This window comes from Papio anubis, unplaced genomic scaffold, assembly GCF_008728515.1.
Source record: "Papio anubis isolate 15944 unplaced genomic scaffold, Panubis1.0 scaffold147, whole genome shotgun sequence".
NCBI classification, from domain to species: Eukaryota; Metazoa; Chordata; class Mammalia; order Primates; family Cercopithecidae; genus Papio; species Papio anubis.
Window position 1 is genome coordinate 45,717 of NW_022161436.1, and position 22,407 is coordinate 68,123.

The 22,407-nt window shown below is 37.2% G+C and overlaps 1 protein-coding gene across 6 annotated transcripts in view; it reads left to right on the forward strand.

Moving 5' to 3' along the window:
* Positions 1–22,407, forward strand: part of DMXL2 (Dmx like 2) — a 174,068-nt gene that overhangs the window by 26,693 nt on the left and 124,968 nt on the right. For all 6 annotated transcript variants that reach the window (XR_004181290.1, XR_004181291.1, XM_031661417.1 and 3 more), the window contains exons 2-3: positions 12,172–12,297; positions 19,911–19,982. Coding sequence is in view for 4 of the 6 variants with exons in the window: in XM_031661417.1 (XP_031517277.1) it covers positions 12,172–12,297; positions 19,911–19,982 (198 nt within the window). In the remaining 2 variants the exon portion in view is untranslated. The remainder of the gene's footprint in view (positions 1–12,171; positions 12,298–19,910; positions 19,983–22,407) is intronic.

The window sequence follows — 22,407 nt, forward strand, 5'->3', positions numbered from 1 at the left end:
GCTCTCTTTTCCTCCCAGCATTCTCACTGTACTCCTTACCCTAATTTCATGGCCAAATCCACATTTTCTTTGAAGCCCTGCTCTGTATATCCCTAATCTTTGTACCAGTTTTGCTTCTAGTCAGGGCAAGAGACAAATGTACTGAAGTAAGAGCAAGGTTTATTTTAAGATACACAATAAACCATCAAGGAAGGGCAATTGAACTTCAGAGTAATTGGAAATAGAAAGCTGGTAGTATCAACTGCTTTGTCTTAGGGGTTTTATGCATTGTTTTCTCATAGGTCTTTCTTGTCTTTGGGCATCTGATCTATTTGCTTCTGAAACTTGTGAGTTCCTCTTCACGTTGCACATGATTCTTAATGGTTGCCTTGTTCCTGAATGTGCATGACTTTTGAGCTCCACTCTTTCTGGTAACTCTGGGTTTTTTGGCTTAAATTTCCTTGAGTAGACTTTGATTGGTTTAGATCATCTTTTCCAGCTGGTTATTAGCCACCATCATTTCCAGATGGCTATTAGTCATTATTCTGGACCATCCTCTAATTCTGCCATCTGTGAGGAGGGCAAACGTCACAAAGTAAAGAACATACTGTGTCTGCTTACCTACAGCTCTATATAAAATAGTATGCACTGGATTATTTAATCTTTTGGAGATTTTTTGAAGCAAATTTGTGTACAATCACAGAAATACTGTGTAAAAAAGGAGTCTCAAGTGATCTAGCTGAAATCTTTCATTTGGCTGCTGAAGGAAACATCCATAGGAAGAGTGTGATGTACCCATTGTTATAGTGTTAGCTCCTCTAGATTCTCAGGAATATGCTCTTTCCGTCATACTGAAGGTGTTGGAACTTTAATTACAATTTAATAGTTTAATCATATTAAGCAAATTTTTGGGGACATTTATGACCATTTCCCTCAAAATACCAACATTTAGATTAAATGGTTTTCCAGAAATTTCCAATAGTTACAAAAATAATTTGAAGTTGTCATAAATATTACCTGTTAATGTTGGTATATATGACATAATATACAATTAACTTTAAAACTTTCAAATGTGAAATGTGTTAAGAACAAATTGAGAAACAGTATTGTGGCTTGGTGTGGCGGCTCACGCCGGTAACTCACAGCACTTTAGGAGGATGAGGCCTGTAATCCCAGCGCTCCTGGCCAGATCACCTGAGCCCAGGAGTTCGAAACTAGCCTGGACAACATGATAAAATACTGTCTCTACCAAAAAATAAAAAAAAAATTAACAGGGTGTGGTGCTTGCATCTGTGGTCCCACCTATTTGGGAGGCTGAAGTGGGAGGATTGCTTGAGTCTGGGAGGTGGTGGGTGAAGAGAGCCAAGATTGTGCCACTGCACTCCAGCCTAGGGGACAGGGTGAGACCTTATCTCAGAAAGAAAAAAAAAAAACCCTAAACAATATTGGGTCATTTAAAAATGTTCTTTTTATTTCTTTAGAAGTAGCTATTTTAAAAAGTAGTATTTTACTTCATTATTTGTTACGAAGGAAATTGTTACATACTCCAAGCTTTTGAGAATAAATTTGAGGCTAAAAGGTGACTGTAGGTTTTTGTACATGTTGGCCAGGCCATGGGGCTGATTTTTACAGTATTGCTGTTATTTTATTTTATTTTATTTTAGAGATTTTTGACAATGAATACTTTGAATGGCTTATTCTTGACACTGACATATAAATAGTTATTAACAGTACTGACATATAAAATATAAGATTTTTGACTTGTACTTCTGGATCTACCTTTTATTGAGAATGTAGGCAAGCTGGAGATAGAGTTGGTTTTATAATGGTTAATTAGAGCAAATAATTATTGCGTATTTTGCTTTTCAAGGTCTCATTTTCCTTTCAGATATTACTACCACCAGTAAACAAAAAACCACATTTTTCTTCTTTATCAGAGGCATGTAAATAGACTTAGTTTGGACCAAAAGTATGTTTCTCTTTAGCTTAGTACTTAGAAGTTTGTTATAGTTCCATCTATTAGTAAATTATCAAAATTGGCGAGTTTTTTTTTAGTAACATTAAATTGCTCTTTTTAAAGTCTAAATTTAAAATTTTATTTTTATAAAGAAAGTTCTTTCTTTCAGGCCAGTTGCTGTTTTGGAGTAGTTAGGAAGAAATTTGAAATCATTTTGCCTTTTACCACTTACTCATAAACACTTAGAATGTTTTCTTAAGTTTTCTTCTGTTGTTTTTTTGCTGGCCATAGATTTTTGTTTTTACATATTTGTAGTCAAGCTCTGTCTTATGTTTCCCTCAACATACCACCCACAGCTTTGCTTTTTTCTACTGCTACTTGTGTAAATTTTGTTAATTTTGCTTTTTCTGATACAAGTTGTTTCTAAGAGGAACAGTCCCTTTGATTACCACACAAGCAGTTGTTATTAGGTTATTTCCAACATTTCCGTACTCATCATTGACTTATGTTAAACTTTTTTGCTCTAAGCTTTCTTCATGCTGTTTAGTTCCTTTTTCATGTGTTTATTTTGCTTATTCAGCACTCTCGAGTGGACTTTGGGCAGTTAGAATAACTGAATCATATCAGTAAAGTGTGTTCTCAATCATGTGGACAAAAGAACTTACTCAAATGCTACCCCTTCCCTGCTTTTCTTACTGTAGTGTGAACTTATATCTCAATGGTAGGAGTTTTATTTATCTTGGAATTGGCGGTGCCTGGTGGTGGGTGGGAGTTAATAATGGTAAGGGTTTGTAGGTGTGAAAAATTGCAGAAAGACAAATGGACCAATAATATGAATAGTCAGTTTACAGAGAAAGAAATATAAATGGCTGATGAATATATGAAAAGATGCTTATCTTCTAATAAAAATACATATTAGAACAGGGAGATGTCAGGTTTTGTTGGAATGGAAAGATTAAAACATTTGATAATGACTGGGGTTAGTGAGTAACTGGAGAAATAGGTACTTTTATACACCTTTGGGCTGTAATCTTTTTGGAAGACAATTTGCAGTTGCAATTAATTTTAATCACTGATCCAGCATATTATATCTTAGAATTTATCCTGTAGGGATTCTTGGACACATACACATATATCATCTATGCATACATGTTCATCGAAGCATTGTTTGAAATAGTAAAAGACTGGAAACAACCAAAATTATGGCAAAGCCACAACATGAAATATTAATACTGTGCAACTATTAAGAAGAATGAAGTAATTTCCTCTGTGCTGATGTAGAAAGTTCTTCAAGATGCATTGTTAACTAAGTGGAAAAGAAGTGGCAGAATTGTGTATAGCATGATCCCATTTATGTTAAAAGAAGATTTATAAAAGATATACTTTTATATATTGAATATTTCAGGAAGGGTTCATAGGTAATTATTAAGTAATTGCTTCCTGGGAATGAGAAGGGGTGGGGTAAGAAGGGTGAACAGGATGAGAAGATGACTTCATTTTCTTATTTAATTTTAAAATTTAGTATATGTGTTATTTCCTCTATGAAAAAGAAAATCTTGTTACTGAAAACATTAAAATTAAACATTTTATGTGCCTTATTTACCTTGTACATGATTTCAATGGATATGTGACTTGTGAAATTTCTTGCTTAATCAGGAATGTATTTAATAAGGAAACCTATTTGTCCTTTTAGAAATTAATAATTCTGAGAGTATCATAAAGAGCTAGGATTTTAGTTAGGTGACTAAAATGGAGAGAAGGAACGGGTGTTTTCTGGGAAATCTTTGTTAATCTGGGTTTTGTCCTCTTGGTTGTAAGATTTTTCGTATGTCAACATTGGCCTCTTAAGACTCTTTCTGTAAGATCTCTTGGTGCAACCAAGTAACCGTCAAAGCCCAGACAACCGTGTCTTCTTATTAGTTTTTTTGTTTATGAGCAAAGATACAGCAGAAGTGAAGAATTGAAATGTAATTAACCAATAAAGAGCAAAAAATTTGAGCAACAGAAGACAAAACAATAGAAAAATGTCATTAGTGAAGTGGAAAAAACAGTAAAGAGGGCTAAGTTTGAATTATAGTCATGTATTTACCTTGTGACTTAGAAATTTGATTAAATCCTGTGAAATTCCATTTTCAAAAATAATAAAGTGGGATTAGTAACCAACTTCTAGGACTGTTGCAGTCTTGAAAGAAAGATTAGGAATATAGAATGAAAATAGTATAATATCCTTCACCCAGTAGGTTTTTAATAAATGGTATCTCCTTCTTGTAATTATTTTTCTCTCTCTCTTTTTTTTTATACTTTATGTTCTAGGGTACATGTGCACAACGTGCAGGTTTGTTACATTTGTATACCTGTGCCATGTTGGTGTGCTGCACCCATTAACTCGTCATTTACATTAGGTATATCTCCTAATGCTATCCGTCCCTGCTCCCCCTACCCCACAACAGGCCCCGGTGTGTGATGTTCCCCTTCCTGTGTCCAGGTGATCTCATTGTTCAATTCCCATCTGTGAGTGAGAGAACATGCGGGTTTGGTTTTCTGTTCTTGTGATAGTTTGCTGAGAATGATGGTTTCCAGCTGCATCCATGTCCCTACAAAGGATACGAACTCATCCTTTTTTATGGCTGCATAGTATTCCATGGTGTATATGTGCCACATTTTCTTAATCCAGTCTGTCATTGATGGACATTTGGGTTGGTTCCAAGTCTTTGCTATTGTGAATAGTGCTGCAGTAAACATATGTGTGCATGTGTCTTTATAGCAGCATGATTTATAATTCTTTGGGTATATACCCGGTAATGGGATGGCTAGGTCAAATGGTATTTCTAGTTCTAAATCCTTGAGGAATCGCCACACTGTTTTCCATAATGGTTGAACTAGTTTACAGTCCCATCAACAGTGTAAAAGTGTTCCTATTTCTCCACATCCTCTCCAGCACCTGTTGTTTCCTGACTTTTTAATGATCGCCATTCTAACTGGTATGAGATGGTATCTCATTGTAGTTTTGATTTGCATTTCTCTGATGGCTAGTGATGATGAGCATTTTTTCATGTGTCTGTTGGCTGCATAAATGTCTTCTTTTGAGACGTGTCTGTTCATATCCTTTGCCCACTTTTTGCTGGGGTTGTTTGCTTTTTCCTTGTAAATTTGTTTGAGTTCTTTGTAGGTTCTGGGTATTAGCCCTTTGTCAGATGAGTAGATTGCAAAAATTTTCTCCCATTCTGTAGGTTGCCTATCCACTCTGATGGTAGTTTCTTTTGCTGTGCAGAAGCTCTTTAATTTAATTAGATCCCATTTGTCAGTTTTGGCTTTTGTTGCCATTGCTTTTGGTGTTTTAGACATGAAGTCCTTGCCAATGCCTAGGTATTGCCTAGGTTTTCTTCTAGGGTTTTTATGGTTTTAGGTCTAACATTTAAGTCTCTAATCCATCTTGAATTAATTTTCGTATAAGGAGTAAGGAAGGGATCCAGTTTCAACTTTCTACTTATGGCTAGCAAGTTTTCCCAGCACCATTTATTAAATAGGGAATCCTTTCCCCATTTCTTGTTTTTGTCAGGTTTGTCAAAGATCAGATGGTTGTAGATGTGTGGTATTATTTCTGAGGATTCTGTTCTGTTCCATTGGTCTATATCTCTGTTTTGGTACCAGTACCATGCTGTTTTGGTTACTGTAGCCTTGTAGTATAGTTTGAATTCAGGTATCGTGATGCCTCCAGCTTTGTTATTTTGACTTAGGATTGTCTTGGCAATGTGGGCTCTTTTTCGGTCCCATATGAACTTTAAAGTAGTTTTTTCCAATTCTGTGAAGAAAGTCATTGGTAGCTTAATGGGGATGGCATTGAATCTATAAATTACCTTGTGCAGTATGGCCATTTTCACGATACTGATTCTTGCTATCCATGAGCATGGAATGTTCTTCCATTTGTTTGTGTCCTCTTTTATTTCATTGAGCAGTGGTTTGTAGTTCTCCTTGAAGAGGTCCTTCACATGCCTTGTAAGTTGGATTCCTAGGTATTTTATTCTCTTTGAAGTAATTGTGAATGGGAGTCCATTCATGATTTGGCTCTCTGTTTGTCTGTTATTGGTGTATAAGAATGCTTCTGATTTTTACACACTGATTTTGTATCCTGAGACTTTGCTGAATTTGCTTGTCAGCTTGAGGAGATTTTGGGCTGAGATGATGGGGTTTTCCAAATATACAATCATGTCATCTGCAAACAGGGACAGTTTGACTTCTTCTTTTCCTAACTAAATACCCTTGATTTCTTTCTCTTGCCTGATTGCCCTAGCCAGAACTTCCAACACTATGTTGAATAGGTTTTCTAACTCTTAATAAGATGTGCCTTCTTCTGTAGAAAAGTAGACATATTTACAGTGATCAAAACTCACTCCCAGGGAGAGGTGGGAGTTTAATAGTAACACTCTTGCTATAGTATTCTTGGTAAGATTATAGTACTTCGTTAAACCTGTCAACATGCTTAATACACCTTCATTTATCAGGGGTTTTTTTTTTTTTTTTTTTTGGTTTTTGAAGTTTAGACACATACCAGTAGTTATCAATGATCTCAAGCTTTGACCCTGTAACTTCCAGGATATTAAAACATCCAACTATTCTATAGTGAATGCCAATGTAATTAATCTATTGTATGCTGTAGTTTCATAGGAAATGTGGTCATGTTTGTTTAAGGTTTTTAAAAGTTTTCATTTTGTTACTCTCCACTTCAATTTATCTGAGACATAAAGGAAATTTGAGAAATTAGAAGTGTTTGTGGGATTAGAGTATTAGTTTTCTTTTCTGAAAATAATGTAGTTAAGACAATTATATATAAAACTAAAGTTAGAGAAGACTGAGTGAGTGTGTTATGCCTCTTCATACTGCATTTTAAAAATCCTCTTAACATGTCTAATAATCCTTATCAGTGCTTTTTTTGTCTTTTAAATTTAGACGCATCTGTCAGTAGTTGTCAGTGATCCCAAAGTTTGCATTGTTCGTGAGGACATTAAACCCTCTAGAGCAGCGGTCTCCAACCTTTTTGGCACCAAGGACTGGTTTTGTGGAAGACAGTTTTTCTACAGCGAGTGGTGAGGGAGAGGGATGGTTTCGGGGTGATTCAAGCACATTATGTTTATCACTAGATTCTTATAAGGAGCATGCAACCTAGGTCCCTAGCATGTGCAGTTTGTAATAGGGCTTGCGTTCCTATGAAAGTCTAATGCCACCACTGATCTGACAGAAGGTGGAGCTCAGGCAGTAATGCTCACTCACTCACTGCTCACCTCCTACTTTGAGGCCCAGTTCCTCATAGGCCGTGGACTGGTGGTAGGAATTGGGGGCCCCTGCTCTAAAGAAAGCAGCAATATCTTTATTGTGGTAATAATACCACAGCAAAGAAAAGAAACACATTCACACAACTTTAAATACAATTTTTAGGAGTTCAGAGACCTACTGAGGCCATCTATGACTACGTCTATTAGACTTCAGGTTGAAAACTTTTAGTTTCAATGTTCAAAGCAGAGAATACTTTTCTCTTTCCTAGTAGGATGGATTTGGTCTCTAAGAATAGGATTATAACAAGTGAGGGTTAATATTTTTAAAGTTTTATTTTGGATGTAACAGCTTATGCTACAGAATTATCTCTTAGTTATGAATTACTAATATCAGCTAATCATTATCATCCGTTTAGTACTTTTATAAAACAAATCCTCCCACATGAATGGAAGGAAAATAGTTTTTCTAAGACCCTTCCTCTTTTCTTGGGCCTTCTCTGTGGGTAGGGACTGAACCATATCCTTGATTTCTAGATAAAGTGTTTTATAGGTCAGTACTGTTTGAAGAGCAGGACACTGGTATATTGTGCTCTGGCATAGGTCAGCTCTACAAAGAATCCAAGGAGGGATAATCCAGTCAAGCGATTCCATTTCTCCAGAACAGGCTTGCTGTCCTTTTCCTTGCCTCCCTATAATAATCCTGTGACCTGTCTCCCACATGTGAAGAAGTTAGTTTACTAACTTTACTAACTTAGCTTAGTCAGAAGTATTTCATTTATCTAACACAAAGGAGCCCACATCCATACTCTGTGGGGTCAATTTAGTATTTACTTATAGTCTTAACGAGCACCCTCTTTTCCTCCTGCACTATACATTCTTCCTCTGGTAATACTGGATTCTGAAAAAGAATGGAACAAAATCACTTTTGATCTGTCTAAAATTGAGAGAATGGGAATCTTTTGAGTAAATTATCGCTTTTGTATAAACTGTTGGTCTTTACAGAATGCTTATTCTCTGCTCCATGATGTGGTAAATTAATTGGGATTACAAAGATGAACATACTCCTTCTAGCACCAACAAGATCTTCATGGACTAGAGGTAGGGCAGTGCAGTGGAAACAGCAGGAACTTTACTGTGAAGCAAATGAATCCTCATTCTGTGAACTAGGGGAAATTACTTATCCTTTCTGGGCTTCAGTTTCTCCGTCTTCAAAAGCAGGCCTGTGAAGATAATGATAATTTTTGTAAAGATCCTAGCAAAACAGCTTGATCATAGTAGGTATTCAGTAAATGGTAAATTATAAGGAAGGCTTAGGTAGATTCTCTTCTAGTAGAACTTCTACATTTGTTGATACTGTTAGCTGAAAAATCAGTCAAAATCTCTCCCTCTTTTCTTAAGCTTATGAGGATAGGTTGGCCAAATTGTTAGCAACAAGACAGTGTCAGTGTTTCAACTCCATGTTCTTTGACTAAGTTTCTAAGTGCTTAGACTTCTGGAGCCAGACATTCGGTTAGAAAGACTTAATAATTTATTACACAGCTATTTATTGAGAGCTGCTTATGTGCTAGGTGTTGGAACTACAGTGGTAAACAAGGACAAGGTGAGGTCCTTGCTCTGATGAACCATTCAGTATAGTGAGAACCAGACAGACATTAAACATGCCTTAAAGCCATTAAAATCTCATGGGCCCTCAGTTACAGAATACACATGATTCAGTACTGACTGATTATATGAGTCCCTTTTTCTTCCACACTTGGGTTATTTATGCATTAGACTCTTTGGAAAATGCCCCTGTGCACTTTTTCAAGCTGTTAGTGTGCAATAGTTTAAGAGATTCCATTCTAGCAGTAATCATGGTTATTATATAAAATGGTAGGCATTGCCTAACTCTGGTTCAACAGGAAACTAGCACCAGACATACGTTGTTCCATTTTGATGGGAATTACTAGTTTGGTAGGGGGGTTGAAACCATTCTAAACCAGTGGTCTTTAAACTTTCTATTTTTTTCCTTTTCTTGAGACAGGGTCTCACTTAGTCACCCAGGCTGGAGTGCAGTGGTGCAATCATAGCTCATTTCAGCCTTGACTTCCTGGGCTTAAGTGATCCTCTCACCTCAGTTTCCCAGGTAGCTGGGACTGCAGGCATGTGACACCATGCTAAGCTAATTTTTTGATGTTCTATAGAGATGAAGTCTCACTGTGTGTCCCAGGCTATTCGTGGACTCCTGGGCTCAAGTGATCCTCCTGCCTTGGCCTCCCAAAGTGTTGGGATTACAGGCATGGGCCACTGTACCCAACCTCTTAACCTTTAGTAGCTGTATAGTATTCCAATGTAATTCAGTAATTTATTTAACTACTCCTCACTGATGAGTGGTATAATTATTTTCAGTTTTTGCTACTATAAATACTGAGGCACTGAATGTCCTACATATATTTTGGCAAACTTTTATACATATATGTATATAAGTAGGGCAAAATAGGGACTATTAGGGTAAAATAGGGAATATTTGATCAAAAGGTATATTGTATTTAAGATTTTGATAGATATTGCCAAATTGTTTTATCCATGCAGATTTTAATTTAAAGTCTGGAGTGGGACTGAGCAATCTGTGTTTTTGACAAGTTTCCTAGGTGATTTTGATGCCTCCAATTTGAACTATTGCCGGATCAGAAAAATGGAGTATAGTACACATCCTCTGGAAAACATCAGGCAATTATGGTTATCTAGGGAAGAGTAAAAAGCCTTTTCAGTGACTGAGCTGTAAGAGTGAATTTATCTTAAGTGGCAGTTGCTAGGGATGGCCCATCTTTAGAGAAACAAAGTATAGTAATATTTATCTGGAATGTTTTATGTCTTTTTGATATATAATGTAGGGAAAAGAATGTAAAAATTGTAAGGACCTGAGTTTGAACACTTTGCATTTAGTAACTGTAATCTTGGGCAAATTAATGAACTTGAATTTTTCTTTATATAATGATAATATCTACCTTCCAGGTTTGTTGCAAAGATTAAAGAGAGAATGATACAACACTTGTTGAGTACCTCTTCTGTCTTCTAGTATTTTATGGCTATCTCTGTCGTGGCAGTTTGTCATTTAGCTTTCATTAGTAATTTACCTAGTCATCTCCCCATTAGAGTAACTGGGACCATGTCTTGTACTTTAGTGTTCCCAGTCACTAGCCCAGACTCGAGACTTGGTGCACTATTCTGTTACTTAAATGACTGTGTATATTTTCCATTTTACTGTTCATAAGTATCCTAAGAGACAAGTATTATTTGCTTCATTTTACCATGAGGAAATGCTCAGGGAACTTAAATAACTTTCTTAAGATAGCGCAGCATGGCATAACCAAAATTGAAAACTGTGTGTGTGATTTCAAACTAGATAAAGTCTGTGCTTTTTCCATGAATCCACTTTGCTGAGATAATGATATAAGGCATGTTGGAAATTTTGAAATTGCTACTCAAGTGTAAGATGATTTTTGTTATTTTAATACTATACTTTAAAAATTAGCATGGTGATTGAAACATTTCTTCTGCATATACTCAATATTCTTCAGTTTGGCTTTCCCGAATTCATGGTATAACCAAGTCTGCCTTGTCTGTAAGAATGTAAGTGATCATTTCCTCTTGTGAGTGATTTTTCTCTATTTTTCTTGCTTAAAATTCTGTCTTTGCTTTTCTTTTGGTGAAATTTTTGATTTTTATAAACACATGGTTTAAGATGTTTTATATAGTGGTTACGGCAGGATTTTGGTAACATTGGAAGTTTTAGTAGAAGTAATGTTGTCTTCCTGTCTGGTCTTCGTCTTCATTTCCGTCTTTCATTAGCAGCCTTATATGGACCCCTTCAGGGCATGGGTCACTGATTCGGATGTCATCACATGTCAGCCCTGCTATTGGATATCTCTATTTTGTAGGTCATAACCACATTGCTTAAGGGTGTGGAAACAGAGGAAAATACCATTTCATAAGTTTTATGTTTATCTTGCTTTTAATGGCGCTTTTCTTTTGAGAATTGGGTTGTTAGGTTGTTTTGAATATTTAATCATAAATAGTTGGGAAGAAAAAGAAAAATGTCCCCACTCTCTGACCCTTATGTCATAAAATTCACAACGTTGCAAAACAGGAATAGCATACAGCAAGAAGTGTTGCAATAGGAAGAAATGTGTGGTTTTACTTATTAGAGTTGGACATGGGAATTTTCCCAACAATTTCTGTTTTGTAGCCTATTTTCCAGACCATATAGGGATATTTGCCCAATATTCTATATAAATTTGTTCATTTTATGTTTTATTTGACTTTTTTTTTTTTACCTTTGGTAAAACAGCTTTGGGTTGGTTTCCTTTCTCCCTCAGGCCTGATGATGTTGGGGATGGATGGTGGATGTTGGAGGCAGGCTGCGTTATGGATTCATTTGAGTCATTGATGCATTTAAGTTTAGCCATTGCCTTAGTACATGTAATTCTGCCTTTGTTGTTCATGTCTACTTCACTAGCTCTTTAAGGCATGTGGAATTGTGTTGGAAAATGCATGCCTGATTTCCATCTTGATGTTTCTTAAGTCTGGTTTGAACCCTGGGAACACAGTTGCAGTCTTCAATGTCTTAGTATTTTTAGATGGAGCTTTTATACTTTAGGGTTTACTGAGATGAACTTTGGAGAGAAAGTCTAAACAGAATAATTTATGACCTGCAGGAACAGAGGATGTCATGTTTAAGAACGGGAAGAACCCTTTTCCTATTAGTAACAGTTGTTGAGTGATAATGCATGGAGTGTCATCAGTTTTTTTTCATGTGATTTTTAATGTTCTTATTTAGAAATTGATATTCTTATATTAACTATTTTGGAAAATGTCCCAAGGTATACTTTATAATGGCAGTAAAATCTAAGATAAAATATTATGTAATAAGGTTTCAAAAGTTATGTATCTTATATATTGTAAAACTTTTTTTTTTTTTTTTAGGCATATGGATCAGGCTGTGATATTGTTATTTTGGCAAATGACTTTGAATGTGTACAGATCATTCCTGGTGCTAAGCATGGAAACATCCAAGTCAGCTGTGTGGAGTGTTCTAACCAACAAGGAAGAGTAAGGGATTTAATTTCTTTACTAAATGTCATTTAAAAATGTGTTTAATAATCTCAGAATATTCTCATCCTTTTATGCAAAGCTTGTCTAAAATTTCTTATGTATTGCTTGGGTGGCTGTTAATAGAAGTTGTAAAGCGATAGGTTTATACAAATTGTAAAGTGCCATTAAACTGATAATTTGACAATTGTTCTACAGCTGTATGTATACGGTCTTCAAAGATCTGTAGGCCTTACAATCCTGTGCATACTGACATTCTGCCAGTTACTACTTCTAGCAGCCATTAAGCCAGTAAGGGGAAGTAAACTTTTATCTTCTCTACCTAGCACCCCTTATATCCCTCATACTATAACATCAAAGTTGTATTAAGAAATTCTGCAAGTTGTTAATGTCTAATATCATGCTTGTCATATAGGAAGAGATTTGTAAAATCTGTTAGCATAATGAAACTTTTTTTGTTGAGTGAAGAGTCTTATAGTTCATTCAGGCTTTAAAACAGACGGTTTATTTTGAAATAGTTAAAATTTCATCATATGTACCTCTCCCACAATTTTCAAACATAATGTACATCAAATGTTGGTTGCATGTCAATATGGCATGTTTGCTGTATACTCCAGCAATTCAGTAAGGCCAATTTTATGTAGCCGAGTTGAATGTCTCTACAAGAACAGAGAAATAAGATTTTTACCTATAGTCATTGTAATAGTTTAAACTATTGTAGTGTTCTAGAAATTGTTCTTTATTGGGTAACAAATTTGGTCAAGGATGTGTTAAATCAGAATATTCATGTTGATAAATAGTAATCATACAAATTTATACTGAATGGTAAATTATGGTTACTTTATTATACCATTTATCCTGCCCTATCCTACTGCCCATATCAAGCTTTAATATTTGTGTAAATGTACCAGTACTTGACAGTTCAGTGATACATTTGACCTAGTATTGGAACACTGGATTTCCTGGTGTTTCCTGATACTCGTTTCTTGCTTTTCTAATTTTCCCCCCAGGTACTCCCCACCCTCAAGCATTGCTTACACTTATTTTAGAAAACACGGAGAGTGTCAGATTTCTCTCGTTTTTTGTTGCTCTTCTCTCTAGGCCAAGCAAAGTAGCTTAAGCCTGCCTAAAGTTGTATGATAGTTGTCAGAGGTGAATTTTAGTAAATAGCTCAAGTGCCGGTGATAATCGCAATGAACACATTCTCTGGGAGTAAAATTTTTTAAAAAGGTATGTAAGACATTGGTATTCATACCATGGGAAACAGAGCAACTTGTGTTTCTACTTTTCTTGAGCTGGTTTAATGTAAATAAGGCAAAATTGTAGTATCTTTATTGTCTTTGTTGACATCTTCCTTTAGCTTTTATCCCCCAGTTCTTGTGGTGATAACTTTCACATTCGTGACTTTGTATTAGTCTGTTATAAGCATTCATTCATTCATTGACATGTTGAATGGAATCATTCACAGCACTTTTTGCATGTTATTTGAAGTAGCTTTCTGTTGTGGATTATGATTTTTCTTGGAAAGAATGTTAGATGTTAGGTAAGAGTTAAAATCACTTTTTGGCATGACAGTGCCTTAAAAATCACAGGGGATATTTTTGGCAGACCTTAAAAGAATATATACCTAATGAAGTTTTAAAGGTTAACTGGGGTGCAGAGGTGTCAGAAAGGATGGTTTTTGGTCTGTGCCCTGTAGTTAATTCCATCTTACCAAGAGGAGGATGAACTTGGAACTAGCCTTCAAGAAATTATTGGAAAACAGGCTCTGGTAGTTTCTAGGAACAGAGGGATTTATGTCTTTTCTTATCAGGTATGTGACATGGGACAAAATCCTCCTGGTCCCTAAATTTCTTGCTTCAGTCCTCTGGAGATGTCTTCTTCAGCTCTTTCCCCCAGGTGCAGTGTATGGCTCCCTGACTTCTTCTTGGCCTGTTTTTTCTATTCCTTCCTCTACATGGTGTCTCAATTGGTATTTTCTGTTTGATGGTATAATTAGGCCATTTTATTTGAAATATTTTTAAGACCTGTTATTAATTGATGCTTTTCTCATGGGTTTTATATTATTTTCACTGGATTATAAAGTTTCTGACAAAGATGTGTGCTTTTGAAATGTATTTTTTAATAGTTGTTTTTATATTAAAAATAAAATTCTTATGAAAAATGTGATTTTTTAAATGTGCATATATATATTTTTATTATACTTTTTAAGTTCTGGGGCACATGTGCAGAACGTGTAAGTTTGTTACATAGATATACACATGCCATGGTGGTTTGCTGCACCCATCAACCCATCATCTACATTAGGTATTTCTCCTAAGTCTATCCCTTCTCTAGGCCCCCTACCCCCTGACAGGCCCTGGTGTGTGATGTTTCCCTCCCAGTGTCCATGTGTTCTCATTGTTCAACTCCCACTTATGAGTGAGAACATACAGTGTTTGCTTTTCTGTTCGTGTGTTAGTTTGCTGAGAAAATGGTTTCCAGCTTCATCCACGTCCCTTCAAAGGACATGAACTCATCCTTTTTTATGACTGCATAGTATTCCATGGTGTATATGTGCCACATTTTCTTTATCCAGTCTGTCATTGATGGGCATTTGGGCAGATTCCAAGTCTTTGCTATTGTGAATAGAGCCACAGTAAACATACATGTGCATGTGTCTTTACAGTAGAATGATTTATAATCCTTTGGGTATATACCCCATAATGGGATTGCTGGGTCAAATGGTATTTCTGGTTCTAGATCCTGGAGTAATCGCCACACTGTCTTCCACAATGGTTGAACTAATTTACACTCCCACCAACAGTGTAGAAGCGTTCCTATTTCTCCACATCCTCTCCAGCATCTGTTGTTTCCTGACTTTTTAATGATCACCATTCTAACTGGTGTGAGATGGTATCTCATTGTGGTTTTGATTTGCATTTCTCTAATGCCCAGTGATGATGAGCATTTTTTTTTCGTATGTTTATTGCTTATGAGCTTAAGGAGATTTTGGGCTGAGATGATGGGGTTTTCTTTTTTTTTTTTTTTTTTTTTAATTTATTTATTATTATTATACTGTAAGTTGTAGGGTACATGTGCATAACGTGCAGGTTTGTTACATATGTATACTTGTGCCTTGTTGGTGTGCTGCACCCATCAACTCGTCATTTGATGATGGGGTTTTCTAAATATACAATCATGTCATCTGCAAACAGAGACAATTTGACTTCCTCTTTTCCTTATTGAATACCCTTTATTTATTTCTCCTGCCTGATTGCCCTGGCCAGAACTTCCAATATCATGTTGAATCGGAGTGTTGAGAGAGGGCATCCTTGTCTTGTACTGGTTTGCAAAGGGAATGCTTCCCGTTTTTGCCCATTCAGTATGATATTGGCTGTGGGTTTGTCATAAATAGCTCTTATTATTTTGAGATACGTTCCATCAATGCCTAGTTTATTGAGAGTTTTTAGCGTGAAGGGTTGTTGAATTTTGTCAAAGGCCTTTTCTGCATCTATTGAGATAATCATGTGGGTTTTGTCATTGGTTCTCTTTATGCGATGGATTACATTTATTGATTTGTGTATGTTGGACCAGCCTCGCATCCCAGGGATGAAGCCAACTTGATCGTAATGGACAAGCTTTTTGATGTGCTGCTGGATTTGGTATGCCAGTATTTTATTGAGGATTTTTACATCAATGTTTATCAGCCATATTGGCGTAAAATTTTCTTTTCTGGTTGTGTCTTTGCCAGGTTTTGGTATCAGGATGATGCTGGCCTCATAAAATGAGTTAGGGAGGATTCCCTCTTTTTTTATTGTTTGGAATAGTTTCAGAAGGAATGGTACCAGCTCCTTTTTGTACCTCTGGTAGAATTTGGCTGTGAATCCGTCTGGTCCTGGACTTTTTTTGGTTAGTAGGCTATTAATTACTGCCTCAATTTCAGAACTTGTTATTGGTCTATTCAGGGATTCAGCTTCTTCCTGGTTTAGTCTTGGGAGGGTGTATGTGTCCAGGAATTTATCCATTTCTTCAAGATTTTCTAGTTTATCTGTGTAGAGGTGTTTATAATATTCTCTGATGGTAGTTTGTGTTTCTGTGGGATCGCTGGTGATATCCTCTTTATCATTTTTTAATGTGTCTATTTGATTCTTTTCTGTTTATTAGTCTGTCTAGCAGTCTATGTATTTTGTATTTTGTTAATCTTTTCAAAAACCAGTTCCTGGATTCATTGATTTTTTTGAAGGGTTTTTTGTGTCTCTATCTCCTTCAGTTCTGCTCTGATCTTAGTTATTTCTTGTCTTCTGCTAGCTTTTGAATTTGTTTGCTCTTGCTTCTCTAGTTCTTTTAATTGTGATGTTAGGGTGACGATTTTAGATCTTTCCTGCTTTCTCTTGTGGGCATTTAGTGGTATAAATTTCCCTCTAACACTGCTTTAAATGTGTCCCAGAGATTCTGGTATGTTGTGTCTTTGTTGTCATTGGTTTCAGAGAACATCTTTATTTCTGCCTTCATTTTGTTATGTACCCAGTAGTCATTCAGGAGCAGGTTGTTCAGTTTCCATGTAGTTGTGAGATTTTGAGTAAGTTTCTTAATCCTGAGATCTGATTTGATTGCACTGTGGTCTGAGAGACTCTTTGTTATGATTTCCATTCTTTTGCATTTGCTGAGGAGTGTTTTACTTCCAATTATGTGGTCAGTTTTAGAATAAGTGTGATGTGGTGCTGAGAATAATGTATACTCTGTTGATTTGGTGTGGAGAGTTCTGTCGATGTCTATTAGGTCTACTTGGTGCAGAGCTGAGTTCAAGCCCTGGTATCCTTGTTATTTTCTGTCTTATTGATCTGTCTAATATTGACAGTGGAGTCTCCCACTATTATCGTTTGGGAGTCTAAGTCTCTTTGTAGGTGTTTAATAACTTGCTTTATGAATCTGGGTGCCCCTGCATTGGGTGCATATATATTTAGGATAGTTAGCTCTTCTTGTTGAATTGATCCCTTTGCCGTTATGTAATGCCATTCTTTGTCTCTTTTGATCTTTGTTGGTTTAAAGTCTGTTTTATCAGAGACTATGATTGCCATCCCTGCTTTTTTTTTTGGTTTCTATTTTCTTGGTAAATATTCCTCCATCCCTTTATTTTGAGCCTATATGCTTCTCTGCATGTGAGATGGGTCTCCTGAATACAGCACACTGATAGATCTTGACTCTTTATCCAGTTTGCTAGTCTGTGTCTTTTAATTGGGGCATTTAGCTCGTTTACATTTAAGGTTAGTATTGTGATGTATGAATTTGATCCTGTCATTATGATGCTAGCTGATTATTTTGCCTGTTGGTTGATGTAGTTTTTTCATAGCATTGATGGTCTTTAAAATTTGGTATGTTTTTGCAGTGGCTGGTACCAGTTGTTCCTTTCCATGTTTAGTGCTTCCTTCAGGAGCTCTTGTAAGGCAGGCTTGGTGGTGACAAAATCTCTCAGCATTTGCTTGTCTGTAAAGGATTTTATTTCTCCTTTGCTTAAGAAACTTAGTTTGGCTGGATATGAAATTCGGGTTGAAAATTCTTCTCTTTAAGAATGTTGAATATTGGCCCCCACTGTCTTCTGGCGTGTAGAGTTTCTTCCCAGAGATCTGCTGTAAGTCTGACGGGCTTCCTTTTGTGGGTAACCCGACCTTTTCTCTGGCTGCCCTTAACATTTTTTCCTTCATTTCAACCTTGGTTAATCTGACAATTATGTGTGTTGGGGTTGCTCTTCTCGAGGAATATCTTTGTGGTGTTCTCTGTATTTCCTCAATTTGAATGTTGGCCTGTCTTTCTAGGTTGGGGAAGCTCTGCTGGATAATATCCTGAAGAGTGTTTTCCAACTTGGTTCCATTCTCCCTGTCACTTTCAGGTACACCAATCAAACGTAGATTTTGTCTTTTCACATAGTCCCATATTTCTTGAAGGCTTTGTTCATTTCTTTTCACTCTTTATTCTCTAATCTTGTCTTCTCGCTTTATTTCATTGAGTCGATCTTTAATCTCTGATACCCTTTCTTCCGCTTGACCGATTCAGCTATTGATAACTTGTGTATGTTTCATGAAGTTCTCATGCTGTGTTTTTCCACTCCATCGGGTCATTTATGTTCCTCTCTAAGCTGGTTATTCTAGTTAGCAATTCGTCTAACCTTTTTTGAAGGTTCTTAGCTTCCTTGTATTGGTTTAGAATATGCTCCTTTAGCTCGGAGGAGTTTGTTATTACCCACCTTCTGAAGCCTACTTCTGTCAATTTGTCATTCTCCATCCAGTTTTGTTCCCTTGCTGGTGAGGAGTTGTGATTCTTTGGAGGAGAAGAGGTGTTTTGGTTTTGGGAATTTTCAGCCTTTTTGCACTGGTTTCTCCCCATCTTCATGGATTTATCTACCTTTTTTTTTTTGATGTTGGTGATGTTGATAGTCTTCCTTTCTGTTTGTTCGTTTTCCTTCTAACAGTCGGGCCCCTCTGCTGCAGGTCTGCTGAAGTTTGCTGGAGGTCCACTCCAGACCCTGTTTGCCTGGGTATCACCAGTGGAGGCTGCAGAACAACAAAGATTGCTGCCTGTTTCTTCCTCTGGGAGATGCTAGGCAGAGCTATCCTGTAGGAGGTGTCTGTTGGCCCCTACTGGGAGGTGTCTCCCAGTCTGGATACAGGGGGGGTCAGGGACCCACTTGAGGAGGCAGTCTGTCCTGTATCAGAGCTCGAATGCTGCACTGGGAGAACTGCTGCTCTCTTTAGAGCTGTCAGGCAGGGACGTTTAAGTCTGCTGAAGCTGCACCCACAGTCACCCCTTCCCCCAGGGACTCTGTCCCAGGGAGCTGTTGGTGGGCTCTGCTTAGTTCAGACTTCCTGGCAGCTTTGTTTACACTGTGAGGGTAAAACGACCTACTCAAGCCTCAGCAATGGAGGATGCACCTCCCCCCACCAAGCTCGAGCATCCCAGGTCGACCTCAGACTGCTGTGATAGCAGTGAGAATTTCAAGCCAGTGCATCTTAGCTTGCTGGGCTTCGTGGGTGTGGGATCCACTGAGCCAAGCACCAGAGAAAATTTCCTGTTCTGCCAGTTGTGAAGACCGTGGGAAAAGCGCAGTATCTGGGCCGGAGTGTTCTGTCCCTCCCGGTACAGTCTCTCACAGCTTTCCTTCACTAGGAAAGGGAAATACCCCAATCCCTTGCACTTCTCGTGTGAGACAATGCCCCACCCTGTTTCGGCTCACTTTCCATGGGTTGCACCCGCTGTTCAGCCAGTCCCAATGAGATGAACCTGGTACTTCAGCTGGAAATGCAGGAATCACCCGCTTTCTGCATCCATCTCGTTGGGAGCTGCAGACCAGAGCTGTTCCTATTCGGCCATCTTGCCAGCTGTCCATCCAAATATGATTTCTTTGAGTAGGTCAGCCTTGTATTTGATATGTAAAATAAAGCCTGCTGAATTTTTTGATAACAGAGGAGAGACTCTTAACTCCAGTACACTTCCAGGTATATTTATGGAAGGAAATAAACCATGAATACTGTATTGAGATTATATTATATATAATCAGTTTATACATTATTATGAAAAGGAAGATACCTTTATTTTACCCTTTTCTAGATATTAATGCTATATTTATTCTTTTTTAGATTGCAGCTTCATATGGTAATGCTGTTTGTATATTTGAGCCCTTGGGCATAAATTCTCATAAAAGAAATTGTGTAAGTATTAACCAATAATAGAATACTTTTAGAATCTAGTTAACTTTAGAATCCAATTGATGTTAATAAAAGCTCCTTAGGAGCTAGTGCTGAACGTAGACTAGAGTATCAGTGAAAAATTGGTCTAGTGCTTTATGTTAGGATCCTTACATTCACTGGGGATACATCCCTAGTGCTTTTAGAAACCCAAGTCTCTAGAATATCGCAAATTGAGATTTCCTGTGTTAATTGAGATCTACCCTAGTTTGAACTACTCTTATTTCTTATCTGGATTACTAATCTCTATCTGATATTTGGTTTCCTGCTGCCTTCAACCCCAGTCTCTATTCTCAACAGAGCAGGTCATGACATTTCTCTTCTTAAAAGTTTGTAATGGTTCCATATTTCTCTCTCTCTTTTTTTTTTTTTTTTGAGAGAGGGTCTCACTCTCCCTAGGCTGGAGTGCAGTGGCATGATCACTGCTCACTGCAGCCTCAACCTGTCAAGTGATCCTCCCACCTCAGCCTCCCAAGTAGCTGGGACTACAGGCATACGCCACCATGGCCAGCTGTTTTTTAAATTTTTTGTAGAGATGGGGTTTCCCTGTGTTGCTCAGGCTGGTCTTGAACTCTGGGGCTAAGCAATCCTCCCACCTCAGCCTCCCAAAGTGCTGGGATTATGGGCATGAGCCACCATGCCCAGCTGCTCCGTACTTCTTTCAGATAAAAAGCCAAAAGCCTTTTGTAGACTACAACTTCCCTTCTACGCAGTCCCACACTTACTACGTCTCAGAGCTCACCTCCTGAGTTCTTGTCCTCTCTGGTTCTACTCTGGCCACATTGGCATTTTTACTGTTTCTCAGTTAACCTTCCCTCTTTGAGCCTTTGTGTTGGTTGTTTCCTTTGTCAGGAATGTTATTCCTCCAGATATCTCCAAGGATAGCTCCCATAGATCCTTTAGGTCTTTGCTCACTAATACCTTGACAATGAGGTTTTCCTTGACCACCCTTTAAAAAATTGTACCCCCGCTTATTTGCTATTTAAAATTTTTTTTACAGCATTTATTTATTATTGTTTGTTATGTAGAATGTTATCTAAAGGTACATAAGGGTAGGAAACTTTGTTTCTTTTTTTCACTGATGAATCCCCAGTACTTAGAACAGTGTCTGGAACAGCCAGGTGTGGTGGCTCACACCTATAATCCCAACATTTTAGGAGACCAAGGTGCATGGAACACGAGGTCAGGCGTTTGAGATGAGCCTGGCCAACATGGTGAAATCCTGGGTCTACTAAAAATACAAAAATTATCTGGGTGTGGTGGCACACGCCTACAGTCCCAGCTACTCAGAAGACTGAGGCAAGAGAATCGCTTGAACCCAGGAGGTGGAGTTGCAGTGAGCCTGGACTGTGCCATTGCACTCCAGCTTGGGCGTCAGAGCAAGACTCCATCTCAAAAAAAAAAAAAAAGAAGTATCTGGAACATAGCAGGTATTCCTAAATGTTGGTCAAATGAAGAAGTTAGGAGTTTAAAAAGCTCACTTACCAGCTCAGCTAAGTGGTTAAGCATACCACATTGTGAACCATTCAGATTCATACTGGGTGCTCTATTATATTTGTCTTACTTAACGTTCAAAACATCTAATGTGGTTAGAATTAAAAAGTACTGCATGCATTAAATTTTTACTATCACTCACAAATAATCAAAATTGCAAATGCTAAATCTGAATGCAGAGTATATATTTACAAGTAATTTTTAAAGTGTATTTGTAAGTGAAATGCCTTAAAACAAATGGTTTTGGAATTTTTTCGTTAAATATATGTATTTGGATATATCTTTTTACATTCCCCTAAAACAGTATAAATTAAAATATTAATCTTTCCCTATAATAGTATTATGAAATGGATTTCAAATTTTGGACTACTTAAGAGTCACCTAGAGCACATACTAAAAATTTAGGTTTCCAGGTTTCATTCCCCAAATTTCTTCAAGATACTTGCTCCACAGATTACACTCTAAGGAACACTAAAGGAAAGGATGTTAGGGATGTCTATAATTTTAGGAATTATTTAATTACTACACTAAAATAGATTCGTTGAACAGTATTTAAAATCGTGTTATGCTGTTGTGATTGTTGTTTGGTCAGCAGTGGTAGGGTTTAAAAATAACATTTTCTCTGATTATAAAATGTAAAATTATTTTTGGATAATGAAGTGCAGGCTTTGCAGATACATACACACATTTCCCACCCCTCTGGCCCCGACACATTTTTTTTTAGAGACAGAGTATTGCTCTGTAACCCAGGCTGAAATGCAGTGGTGTGATCATAGCTCACTGTAACCTCAAACCTGTGGGCTAAAGTGATCCTTCCACTTCAGCCTCTGAAGTAGCTGGGTCTACGGGCATGAGCTACCATGCCTAGCTAATTTTTAAATTTTTTATAGAGGTG